This window comes from Hyalella azteca, unplaced genomic scaffold (assembly GCF_000764305.2).
Source record: "Hyalella azteca isolate HAZT.00-mixed unplaced genomic scaffold, Hazt_2.0.2 contig13241, whole genome shotgun sequence".
Classification (NCBI taxonomy): domain Eukaryota; kingdom Metazoa; phylum Arthropoda; class Malacostraca; order Amphipoda; family Hyalellidae; genus Hyalella; species Hyalella azteca.
Genome location: NW_025943170.1, coordinates 225,817 through 240,077, shown reverse-complemented (window position 1 = coordinate 240,077; position 14,261 = coordinate 225,817). Strand labels below are relative to the sequence as shown.

General features: G+C 38.6%; 1 protein-coding gene across 3 annotated transcripts in view; it reads left to right on the top strand.

The window, feature by feature from the left end:
* The window catches only part of LOC108669702 (protein sax-3), a 200,444-nt gene that overhangs the window by 130,929 nt on the left and 55,254 nt on the right, over positions 1-14,261 (top strand). For all 3 annotated transcript variants that reach the window (XM_047883573.1, XM_047883572.1, XM_047883571.1), the window contains exons 5-7: positions 3,452-3,582; positions 12,061-12,330; positions 13,090-13,584. In XM_047883573.1, coding sequence (XP_047739529.1) covers positions 3,452-3,582; positions 12,061-12,330; positions 13,090-13,584 — 896 coding nt within the window. The remainder of the gene's footprint in view (positions 1-3,451; positions 3,583-12,060; positions 12,331-13,089; positions 13,585-14,261) is intronic.

Here is a 14,261-nt window from a genome sequence, read left to right as displayed (position 1 = left end):
ACTGTTGGTACTTCTTAGTCTGAAATTTTCATGCAATAGATTTTGTATTACCTTACTTTTATTAGATTTATCGTCAAATCAATTATCACTTCATGTTATGCCACTTCATGATTGCTTCTAATCCTGCTTAAATTTATCCTTCCGACTATTCTTAGACTGATTTATTTCTAACCCGCTTCAGCTCATCAACACGAAATATTAATTGCGGTAAACATAATAAAAACATATCAGTACCATTTGTCAGGAATTGTGTACTTTGTGGGAGCATGTTGCGGGCTTGAAGCATTGACTATGTAGAAGCATATTCGGAATATACATTGGCCGGTATCGTCGTTGAACAGGTTTGCTAGAGAAATGGGTTTCGATCCCGCAAACTGTTTCTTTTGACAAGCATATCTGTCAGCTATTCCATTCGTCTGAGGCTTTAGTGATTTTGCTGAGCGCGGGAAGACGTGGCTTGTTCCCACCTCACGCGTAAGTCTCCGATTCACGGCTCTCCTCCTGCGCTTTACGTCTTAACTTGTGTCGTGCAAACTTACGAATTTGCAAGTAGTTTGTTGCTCAGGCCTGTCGTACGAGTGATTTCGTTGGAGAAGCGGACCGCGTACGCACGGAACAAAATTGAAATCAAGTATAAAAAATTTTATCACGAATTTTGTAAGGAAAAAAAACATTGTTGTCGGCACGTACGTGTATATGAAATTTTGCATTCCGTTTCCCTTTTTTTCGATAGTTCGTCGTTGTTGAAGTAACTGATAACGCGCAGAATTATTTTTGCTCTTGTATATAGTGATTGCAACCGCGTTTGACTGATAATTTATCTTTTTAGGTTATATTTTCGGCAAAATGGTGGTTTTCGTAAACGTTTGAGGTGTGCTGTCCTTCTTTTATTCATTAATGCATGACATAATTTTGAATTTCAGTCGGATAAGAATGATATAAGAACTATGTTTTATTTTCTGGAAAGGCGGTATAAATTATGGATTAAACTCAATTAGATTTTATGCCATAGCAGACTGAACGCATGTGCTATAGATAAATTTCCAACGCAAAATATTTTCATGACAACGTTACGCTTTTTAATTGTTAATTTACTTCTGCTTACTATAGGACTACGCCTATGACGCCCATTATTCCATATGATGTAACTTCGTCTCGGTGAATAAATGTGTTAATGTTTTAATATGTGTGTTAATAAATATGTTTTGAATAAATTTTTCGAGTACGTCCGTGCGTTTCAAAAATATTTTTCAATATATTTCCTTGCATACGCAGCGTTTTTACCTGAACTCGCTCCTCAATTTATTTGAGTTGCGCTTTTACTGCCTCTGGATCGTCAGCGCTGCTTCAACATGATTTAAACCCGGGCTATATATATATCCTGGCTTTCACATGATCATTAACATTATACTTATTTTATGTTAGGGTTTTCATAAAAATTGGAATTGGTACCATCACCTTCAATTTTTTGTAATTTGAATTCGAGTTTTTCGAAAATTCGCAGCTACTCTTAATTCGTTTTTTTTTCAGTTCTCTTCCTTGATTTATGATTCCGTTCGTTGGTGTAAAAATAAATTACGAACTCATAAAAAACTTGTTCACTTTTTTGCCATTTAGGCTCATTACAGATGCTATTAATTAGGGTGTGAAATTATTATAGAGAACGGCAGAAATCGGCATTCGAAGAGCAGACCCGTGAAATCGTGCATAATATTTCGTGAAATCTTCATAATATGAAACCTGCGTGAAATCTTCATAATATTTTATTATTTTGGATCATGAATTCGAAAACGGCATGTATCGTGTGTGGATGAAAATTAAGTGTTTTAATCATAGCAAACAACAGAAATATCGTGTGTGCATGAAAATCAAGTGTTTTAATCATAGCAAACAACAGAAATATCGTGTGTGCATGAAAATCAAGTGTTTTAATCATAACAAACAACAGAAATATCGTGTGTGCATGAAAATCAAGTGTTTTAATCATAACAAACAACAGAAATATCGTGTGTGCATGAAAATCAAGTGTTTTAATCATAGCAAACAACAGAACTCTAAAAATTCTGCAAATTCGTAGAAAAATTGTAGCGTTACGTTACACATAGTCTGTTCAAAGAAAAGATTTCTGTTGCTGCGCGGCGTTGGAGGAAATTCGGATTTCAGTGTCGAGGAGAACCGATGGTGCCACGTCACCTAGCTTCGTTTGTCGATGCCTTGACAAAAATGCAATACTCGGGCGTCTCGCTGCTCTTTGCCTGTATGTCCTCACACAGACGCCTCCAGAGTACCAACCAAAACCATCTTGTGTACGAAGCATTTTCCGATTGTCTTCGCACAGTTCATTACTGCATGAACTATGTTTTTCAAAGGGCGTCGGAGGGCCCATGCTCGAATTTTTAGCTAAAAAAGTCGTGTGTAAAAAGATATTAGAACGAAGTAATCGCATTTTTTTCAGCACGAGTAAACAGCGTAAGCTCTAGGGGTTGCAAATAAAGTATATAATTTGTAACTGATAAATACGTCTAAAAAATTCCGTTGAAAGTAAACAAAGCCCACGCTACTTAGTATTATTTAACCCTACAACTTAAGCTCTTGGCAAATGACTGGGAAATGTTGATCTGCGCACTGTAGAACATACAAATTCTAATACATCCGTTCAGAAGTCCTATGGGACTTCGCGTTCCTAGGGGGATTGTTCCTGAGCGCCCCACCGTTGAGCTCGCGGTGTCTGACTGTAGATCTCAGTTGTGGGGTTAAGTTATTATGTAGGTAGGATTCCTTACATTTCCCTTCTCTGTCTCTCTCGTGCAGGCGGCCGACGTCCCGTGTAAGCGACCTCTTGTGCGAGTGTCTTCGTTTCTGTTGCTTTTCATCTGTCCCTCCTTGTCACTTCGTCTCTTTGAGATGCTAACGCTGCTTCTTTCGAGCCAGCTTCAGCGGGCTGGACATCTGAGACCTTCCGCCCCTTGTGGGTGATGAATAATTGAGACCTTCCACCTCTATGATGATGTTCATCTTGACTTTCGGTGCGAGATAGCTAAATAGCTGAAGCGCTAGTAAACATTTGGCCACTGAACTAACAAACTAACTAACTAACTAATACATCCGTTACATCTATTAATATTACTATTATTTTTTTGGTGCAAAATCTGTGGTCTGGTCACATAAATCAACAGACACGGTGTTTAAATTACACCCAGAGTAAAAAAGTATATTATACGAAAAATATAATACCGTTTTTAGTTCTTACAATGCTCATAAAATTTCAGATAATGATGAAATTCATCTGCTCGAGAGCGTTCCGATGCCGGTGATGTCTCCACCTCCGAGCGAAGATACAAAGATATATGATAATTTCCCTGAATTAATCACTGACTTTGACGCACCTAAAAATGTTTTAGATCCCGCATTGTCCGTTTGTGTCACTAAGTTCCACCATGTCATTCCTCAGGCTGAACTTCGACGCGTCAGGTCGCCTGATGATCTCAGAGACGCGCCAGACTGACGAGGGAAGCTACGCCTGCCATGCTGAGAACCTCGTCGGTCGACGCTCATCGTCGCCTGCGATCCTAGCCGTCCTTGGTGAGCATACGCGAGTCTTCGTATTTGTATTAAATAACAGGGTCATTTCATAATTGAAGGTTTTCTATTAATTTATTCCTAAAGTCGTTTAATATTCAAGCAGGTACTATTCTATAGGAGCTTGGATGAGGCACATATGTTTATTTTACATACATGTTTGGGATAGTTATCGACATTATACTTGACATCGGTTGATAAACGCTCTGTTTCTTTGTGCATATTATGATAGCTTGTGAAGTTTGTTTCGAGTTGGATTTTAGTATAACTCCTCACCTGATAAATATTCCTCTCCACGTTTGTTTACAATTATCTTTGTACACTACAATATTATCGTCTTAACGATCGTCTTTGTCGCCACACCTAAAGTTGAAATATTTGGTTATTAAAGGTAATAAAAAGTAATCCTGCAGTCTAAGAACTTCATTCAATTTTTGTGTTTTACTCTACGTTATATTGAAATTCAGGTTATAGAACGTCCCTAATCTGCTTAAAAGCTCGTTTTTAAGAGATCCGTTGAAAATAAATTATTTATCTTCAGCATGCGTTTCTTCCGCATTACGCTTTTCTCATTTCGCCTCTTTTCTTGTTTAACGAGTGACATTACTCCAGAAGAAAATTTTACTTTCGGTTGAAATACAGCCGCATTGATAGAGCCTGCAGCTGTAATTTGATCACTTGCATTTAATTTTTGACCCGCAAAGGAAAGTAGGTTATTGAAAAGTTAATGAGGTTTGCAAACAAATCGATTTGCTTACTGTTTCTTACATTCGTCGCTGAATTGTGTCACTCGCTCTTCCAACTTTGAACCCTTCCGGCGTTCTGCCCTTGCTCTTGTTTCAACTAATTGACGATGAATTGAATTGGTCACAAAACATTCATTTTATACAGCACTTCTATACGACTTGTGTGAATTACACGTGGATATCGCCGAGCCTGAAAATAGACTTTCAAATTAAGTCGAGAAGGCGGATGAAAGAGCGTCGGCATTTTACCTCCAGAGACGCAAACCAGAATAGCAATGGTTTCCATGCCCTAATAGTAAAAACCTTACTTGATGTAATGTTATCAGTTATTCGATTCCTTCCGTGTCTGTTTTTTTATTTGCCTTGTTTCGTATCGCTCAAAGCGATTGGAAGAAAATTATGCTGTTTAATATGCATTTTGAAAAATAATTTATAATATAATTATAAGAATCCGAAGCAAATTACTCAATTACGCACTTGAACAAAATATAAATAGTTATCCGTTATTATTGAAACTTATTATAAAGTCACGATTGCAATGATGGTGAGTTGCCTTTTCACAATCGGATAATCAAACAAGAACTCTTAATATCTTCTTCGCTCATGATTTTTCTTATGTTTGTATTTTTGCGACGTATCAGTAAATCTGCGTCTTCGCATCTTATCTTCAGGTAATTTACGCATTTCTTTTCTATATTGATGGTCGTTTTTGTCTGCATAAATCCAATGGAATGGAGCTCGTTTGCCCGATGGTCGTCTACGATAACGATGACCCTTGGAAATCTCGTGCTTGTAACTCTTAAAAGTGCAGAAAATTTCTCACAGTTCACCCTTCCCAGAATCTCTAGGGATTTGTCAACGGTATCAGCGGGCTGTGACTCTCCCTCGCTTCCGCTTGCCTTGAATCCCTTCCCCTCAACTTGCCAGGCCCGACACCGACCAACTTTAGACAAGTCGGCGCATGGCTCCGTAGAGAATTTCCGCTCCCTTTCCTGGGTGCGAGTCTTGTAAAACTCCAGATGCAATCACGGTGCTTGCGGGATTTTTGCTTCATTGTTTACTATATATTCACGACATACTAAAAACTAGCGATTTTTTTATTAGACCGTACCTCGATGACAATGATCCTGCTGTTGATTCGCTTAGAAGAATTTGTTTTATGTACATACAACTCTAAGATATTTTGCACAGTTTGTCCAAAAGTAAGGATGCAAGTTAGCTGGCGTTGTTTTGCCAAATAAATGGAAAATGTAAAATTTGAGACATCTGCGGCATTTTTTCATTAAATGATAGAAGACATCCGATTTACTAAAGATAATAGGGTCGTAATTTGCATTTCATTACAAATGTATATTCTCGTTCGTTTTGATTATTTTACATTCATGAACCCCAACTACCGGGCTGTTAATAGACTATAATATTTGCTTATTAGGTCAAGTTTGTAAGATTCAATATTAAGATTCTTTCGTTTGCCACAACTTGCCTAGTGATGAACTCGTGCTTCTTGAGCGAGAAGGTTGCCGACATTAGGCAGAGAAGTTACGAGTGTGTTTCCCTGCGGCCTCTTCCTATATTCACGGTCTCAGCACAAGAGCCCGTGCATGGTTTTTGTCACACGATAAACATGAAATTTACAGGTAAACATTGTTTCGATTTATGTTGATTTAATTTTGAGTCAATTTAATTTTTAATTTTGGTTAATTTATTTTAATCTTTTATTTTTGCTCGTCGAGACTCTAAACCGAATTTTATACTGATTACCTTTAAGATCTGTGGTTTTCTCATGGAGATGTGTCCTCATTCGAGCTGCTTTGTAAAAATTTTTCTAAATGTCACTTTAATCATCTGTATCACGTCATCAAAATTTAAGTGATTGTATGAATTTTTTACTTACGAACATCGATGACGATCATAATTCGAAAACATACCTTTTAGAAATTATTTCGACAATCTGACACAAATCTTCATAATATCACAAACTTTTGCTCGTAAATCCCGTGGTTGCGATCGGCCGACGCCATCATTGCTGCAAGAAGACCTGCAAAAACATGCCGAATGCTTCCTCAAGCGCGCCAAAAAAGGATAAAACTGGAAGCTGTCTGGACCCAATGTGCGGAAATAACTGCCGCTCTGGCCTGTTTATTGACAGCACAACCAAAGCCTTCCTTTCCTTTGCTTCTCTCGGATGCTTTTGTTGGGACTAAACGACTTTGGGTAGAAATCTAAAATAATTTTTTGCCTGCTTTATAGAGCCGCGGCCCGTTTGCTGTCAAGAGTTCCCTATACTGATGGGCATCGCTGCTGCTGATGTATCCGTTTCTGTGACAGCGCATCATTTTTTTGCGCGGAATGACTGCCGATACGATTTGGTATAATTTAGAAACTCGCATTCCTTGATTTATTTTCAAATTTTTGGCGGTAAAACTAATTTATTCGCCAATTAAAAGAAAATCCTTTGAAATCTGAAACGTGGCACCCTATTTAAATATATTTTTTGAGTATATTTATATGCAAAATAATTAAATGAAAACTATTAACTTACGGAATATTTTAGAAAAAATGCGAGGGAAGTTTAGTCTTAATCAAGGGATAATTATTTCAAATGAACTCTATAATTCATTTACCCCAAAGCACTCAATTGCTCACGATCTGCCGAGAGATATGAAAGTAGTTATTTTGATGCTTTAGACGTGGATTTCGTGCAATGCAGCTTAAATTTGTTGCTCTGCGTGGAACTGGAAGCTTTCGCCGTCATAGAAGCCTTAACTTCAGCTCTGCGTTTCCAATAACGAATCGTCATGTTTGATTATTGCAAGTGTCAAGTCTTCATTTGATTTGGATAGTTGCCTCCTGTTTGTTGGTGAGATTTGATGAATTTACCTAAAACATGCTATTGGGGGCCACCAAGTTCGTGCTGCTAAACCTTTTTGCAGCACGAACTCTTTATAAGAATAAAAGTTTTCTGTAGTAAAGATACGTTAATTGTCAACACCACGAAGTTTTGATTATGAATAACCTGTTCACTTGCATTCATCTAGTAAAACTTAAGCTTGAGTGTTGGCATGAAAAATCGTTCAGCGTAAAATACGTAGGCTCCAACGACTTTCCTGTCCAATATAGTAATGATCTTCGGTCAGGACGACCGCACCAAACAAAGTTAAAATTCTTTCTAAAGCAATTTTACAAAATTAAATCCTATTTAAATCCAGTCTTCATTTGTTGTTCCAGTAGATCGGCACATTTTTTTTTTTGGTATTCAGTTGTTTAAAATTATCACGAGTAGCGTTTCTGATTCGGATGACTAAAACTTCTATTTTCTATTAATGCATTTGGATGCAACATTGACCTTACGTGTAACAAATAAAAAGAAATCTGTAAAAATATCCTACTTCCGCCTGATCTGACAAGCCTACCTGATACGCTTGTACATTCCCTGCGTATTGAATTTAATGTTTTTCTAATCTCATGTGCTTCTGATTATGTACACTTACTACAACTGTTGCATTGTCTGAGAAATTCATCTAAGTACGTTAATTATACAATACAGGCGATATTCATAACGGATATTCATCGTGAAGCTACATGTGATTTATCCAAATTAGCTCTGTCAGTATCACTTCAATACTTACCTGGACTTGGCGTTTCTAAGAATTATAATATTATTCCTGCTATATGGTCTTGAAAATTCATCTCGTTTTAAGAGAAGTTCACAGGAACAACTGATATAAAAACTTCGTTCCGCGTGTGAGCTGCCTCGAATTAAGACCATTAATTTGATTGTTCATGTATTTAAATGATATTTATACGGCAGACATCGATAACATCAGGAATTTATTACCATGTTTCGAATCTGTCATAAAAATGAATAAACTAAGGTGAGTATGTGACTTGGTATAGCTTCCCGTGAATCTAGTCTTGCACTATCTGTTGAGAAAATGTATGCATTAAGTTATTGAACTTATTCTGTGATGTCAAAATATCGAGGAGCTTTCTCAATGATGTGGCACATACAGGCAAAGGGTGATGACAATCATGGTACAAACCACGTCACGTTGAGTCCTAGTAAAAGACATCATGGTGTACCTGAAATAAATAACATAATTATCTCTGAAATAAGACATCATATTGTACCCGAAAAAAAGACATCATGTTAAACCCGAATTAAATAACATCACAATATACCCGAAATAATTAACATCACAATATACCCGAAATAATTAACATCATGTTAAATCCGAAATAAATAACATCATATTATACCAAAAGTAAATAACATCATATTGTACACGAAATAATTAACACCATGTTGTACCCGAAATAAAAGACATAATATTGTATGTACAACTATGCAGCACACAATGTCTCGCAGCACAGCACTTTGCCTCGCCCACAACTGGGAGCTACGCCCCCATGTCGCGCGGCTGCAGTTCTCTCTGGTCTCTAATTAAGCGAGCGCGCGACGCGCCTTATTGAAGCTGTCCGCCGGCCAATGGACCGGAAAGTCTTCCTCTAAAATAAGAGCTCCTAGGTAAAGCTTCTCAATATTTATGAGACCCCAAGAACAAAGAAGCCTCGCGCTCAACAGCCGAGAACTAATTCTTGATGAAATTTACTGCTGCCTGTCCGCCCAAATGATACCATGGTGGAATTTTAAATTTTTTCCCGTTGGTGGGTTTCTTCAAAATTGTATTGGCTGTGGCCCGCTTTCTATTTTTCTCAGTTTTTTTCTCGCTTGAAGCGAGACTAATGAAATGCACGACACCGTCCTTGCGAAGGACGACCAGAGCCCCACATTCTCTGTGAATTATTTGTCTCGGGTCGCGCTATTTTTTTTGCTGTAAACCAGGCTCCAGTGTATACCTAGCTTGATAGTGTTTACTTGGCTTTTATTAAAACTCGGTTGATATTATGAAGAGAATGTTCAAGTTTAATATTATAGTGTTCGGGAGCTTATACTTTCGAAATTAAGTGGATTAATTCTTGTTCCTTCTTTTGTTCTCAAGAATACTTTCAACACATATTACTTCAGCCAAGAACAAACTAGTTGAAAATCTTCCACGTAGGCATTTGGCAGATGTAAATGAAATCAGAATTTTTTGCTGGTGAAAAATAAAAGTTTTTGAAAGGTGAAAGTGAAAACCTGAATTTTTGGCAGATGAAAATTGAATCACTAGGACTAAACAGCTTTATTTAGATAATGATCTTGAACTGGTAATGGATTAAACACCAAAGATCCATCTCTTTGCCTTGATCTGCGATGGAAACCTGCGTCATTTGGTTAGAGTCGAGACGCGCTGCGACTTTTTACTCTGACCATAAGTCCACGGCAGCTGCGAATGCTTGGCAGTCTGCCAAATGCTCATCCATATGGAAACTCGGTCTCATCTTTGAGCTCACATGCTCTCCCGTGCTCACTTCGAGATCATGCGACTGTAGGCTGCTCGCCTGACGAAAATTTGAGCCCACTTTTCATGCGCGTCGAGAAAAAAAGGTTTCGTCTGATTGAGAGTGGGTTCAAAGTAGTGTAAATTTTATGCCACACGCTATTTTCATATTATATTAGACTTATTTTACACTATGCTGGGAACGATTTGATCATTTATCGATGGGGGTGCTTGCATACAAAAAGGTATAACTTTAAGTTTGCAATCGATCTAGTCATCTCTGTTTGCTTTGGCTTTTGGTAGAGGAAACTGCATTTTCACGATTACTCGTGAGTGAATCTTTTTCGTTCATTGCCATAAACACCTCATTTGTCGCGTGAGTCATAAGTCATAATATGAAGTTATGGGCAGTTTGAAGCATTCCCTTGTTAAGTTCAGTATATTTCTTATGATGTGCACTCAAATCAATGACTTAGTTGCTCTTCAACGCTTCATTCCTGAAAGTAAGAAGTCATTGCAGTAACTTATGTTCGGCTTTACTTCATTGCATTATTTATTTTCCTTCAGCGTTCACAAGAGAGCTTTTTCCGTTTATAGTTTTTATGTATTCTAGCTTTCCCTCACCGAAAGAAATTTCGTAACCTTCGTTCCGTTGTGAACTACCCGAAAAAATTCCGCTGACGTTATAAACTGCTCTTGTATATAGTTAATGTAATAATATTATAATAATGATTTGAGTGTCAGAGAGCGCTTGCAACTATTGGCAATTTCCAAGTAATTAGTTTCAAAACTTTTTCTTTTAGCAGTTTTCTATCCTATAAAAATGTAACGTTACTTCGCTGAGCTTATAGTTCCTCCGACCGATGAATAATTAATTTATAATTATAATTATTAATGAATTGTTTTATCTGAAAACATAATTGCCTCTATAAAAATTGCACCTAATTTCAAATGACAATTCAATAGACAATAGAATTAATTCACTCACTACTTCGACGGCTTTCTATATTCTGTGGATAAGTTTTCTTTCACTCTTCCGATAATTCCTCGTACATGTTATTGAAAATAAATTAATGAAGCGCTCCATTTGAATTCTTTTCACGTCTCCCAAGTATTATTTACACATTTGTGAGCATATCTTGCAGTCAAGCTCAAAAGTCATCATTTGGTTGGATTGGTTATGCTAGAATAGATCAATCTATTTCTCACATAGCATTATGACAACAAATCTAGTTATACTTTCCCCTCTCTTAATGGGAATTTAGTTTGATTATTCGAAAATTTGGTTTGGAAGAATACAAAATAAAATACGGTAGTTAAGATAAGCTTGGACTTCGATTTTGCTATGTAGATCAGCAGCTAATATTATGGGGATTTTTATCTCATCTCGCATCAAATCTCGAACTCTAATTTTTATATGTCCTGCTGAATCATTTGAGCTTCATTTCACAATTATGAACTTGTGTACTTGAAATTAAATCAAATTATGAAATGGGAAAAAATTATTCCAGGTGATACCACAATATACTGTATATGTACTTTTTCTTGATACATTACCTTTAGATATTCAAAGATCAAGTTTTATTTTTTTTTTGCGGTGTTCATGTTTTCTCCAAACTCTATATTATACTGATAAAACATTAAGTGGATTACCAAGAATTGAATTGAGTTGATTAACTCACAACTCTCCATACTCCTAATTGGATCATGTGTGCTGGTTTACAGAACACGACACTCGCGGCGCATCTTGCCAACCCCTCTACGATTGTCATTTTTTAATCATTGCGATAATGAAACGTCTTCGGAACCCCCCTGTGACTCTCTTCTTGATTCACCTGATGAGGCTTTTACACAAAAGTTTTTGTTTGTTTTTAGGGTTGATATGATCATTTGTTACAATTAATTTATAATTATTAATGCACTAATTTTTATCTTAGTAATTTATCTTAATTTATCTTATCTTAATAGCGAGTTGCAGAGGTGATTAATCCGATTGTTATCTTGAGTTTCCGAAATTCAGTCGACTATTAAATTTAAACCTTTAGGTTATGAATTCTTTGAAAGTTTGTGTCCCTTTATTTCAGTTTGTTATTACGGTGCAGATTTGTTTTATATTGCTTTATTTCGTACTCTTGCCTGCTGTTGTCCTTCTGTTATGCTGATTTAATCATTTGCTCTCACTCAGTCGTATTGAATATTCCGCTATATGAATTCATTTATCATGAAATTCTCCGCGCAAAGTACAAGTCTCCATGACGTTGCCTTAACGTGCCCAGAGATTACATGTACACACGCACGTTGCCTAAGCAGCGACTGTCGCACATAACGAGCGCTGTTTTATTGCATTGCAGTTCGTCCGTTCTTCGTGCGCCTCCCGGACGACGTCGAGGGCCGAGTCGGTGGCGAGGCTCGTCTGCATTGTCGCGCTGGCGGGTCGCCTGCACCGCACGTCACTTGGCGACGTCACGACGGCCGTATGCCCGTGGGACGTGCTCGTCTCGTTGACGAGGACCACGCCCTCACCATCGTCTCTCTCCAGACCTCGGATGATGGCGAATATTATTGCCAGGCTGAGAACGAGGTCGCCACGGTTGTGGCTCGAGCACGTTTAACAGTTCTTGGTGAGCTTTCCTGTGGTGAACAAGTTAATATTCACTGCTTCCACAACTATTCCGAACCTCATACGAATACCCACTCCTCCTCGTAGATTCTTCCGTAGAGCAAACTGGACCTTGTACAATCAAACATCATAGCACACAGTGCCAACACAAGCAGACCTTACAATAGAAGAAATAGACCAACACTTCGACGACTGGACTTATCATGTCACGGCGTTAAACCCACTCACGGAACATTACTTTTACATGCACAATATCAAGACACTCTTCAATACATTCACACCCAGTCAAAATACCAGCAATGAGTCCTTCGCCTCCACCCCTGTACACGTAACCATTAACCACGTAACCATTCCCAACGTTAACCACGTAATGGTTATTTGTACACGTAACCATTCCCAACGACATACACAACGAGAAATCTGCATCTGATAGTCAATTATTAAATCGACGCGAATACGTGCAGTTAGCCCGATTACAATTTTTTCTGGATGTTTTACCAAATATAACGAAAATGATGTCTAACCCACTCTAGTTCAGTCCACCCCACTGTAAATTAACTGACATACTTTTTTGATGACTCTTAATACTCCATCACACGGTTAGCACGGCTTGAGACGTTTTCATCCACTCATTGTATTCCAATCATTTATATCGACTCATACATTATTATTAAAGCCCATGTTCGACAGATACGAACGAAAATTTTCCTGACTTATAAACTTCTGTATAATAATATTTAACGCCTTCGTTCTTTGGCAGACTTCCCCCGCGTGATCACATCGGCCAGCGACACGGCCGTGATAGCGAACACCACCATCGAGCTGCCCTGCAGCGGCGCTGGCACCCCTGCGCCGACATCCCTGTGGACCCTGCCTGGCCGCCCGCAACCGGTCGGAGTCGGCGAGGTTCTGAAGGACTCGGCAGGCCAACGCGTGATCGAAGTCTTGCCTTCCGGTGCCCTCCGCCTGACCGCACCCGAGGACGGTCAGCACACGTGCCTGCTTGTGAACTCGGCTGGCGGTGTCAGCACGCACGCGTGGCTGACGGTCGTGCCAGAGCAGCACCTGCCACCTCCTTTGCTGACGCGTATACCGCCCCTTACGCTGACACTACTAGCGGGCACCTCGGCCACGCTGCCGTGCCAGGCGAGGGGACCGCCTCAAGTGCAAGTGCGGTGGTTCAGGGGCGACGTGTTCCTGCGTTCTGCCGAGCCCAGAGTTACGCTCACGCAGGACGGCGATCTAATATTCTCAGGTAAGAGTTAACAGGAGTCGCATATTCTTCGTCTGCTGTAACGTATTCTCCGCACGAGGTATGATGAACTGCTTGCAGAACCGTGGACCCATTTTGGAATGACTTTTTTTATTTATTTGCTCTGTTGAATGTTTCATCGTATGCGCCCTTGATGCGTTCGACCCTAAACCGCACTGACTTGCGCCTAGTGAGTTGGCTGCCAGAGCATGCGTCAGGTTCTTATATTATAAACGTTGTGGTCCTGAACATTCATTAAAGAAATCACGCTGAGGTGTTTTTTAAATATGTTCGAAAAAAAAACACGGTTTATTCATTAAAGTTCTGTTAAAACTATATAAAAGTAATATATATTCACTAAAGTACTGTTCAAAACTATATAAAAGTGTTGTTTATTCACAATTCACTCTTTCGTAACCAATAGGCTTGGATCTCTAGCGATTTTCCGTTGTCTGACGTGCCTCGATCAACTGTCTTCCATATAATCTTCAAATAAGCACGCCGTAACATTTTACGAATAATTGTTCTCAATTATTCTCGTCCTGTTGTATGAGTTGGATGAGAATTTTCGACTATTTATCGAAAAATGCCTCCAGAAATTTGCATAGATCCGATCTAACGATATCGTAAAATTTAAGAATAAAAAATTATGAAGACCAAAACCTAGGTTCCAAGGAATT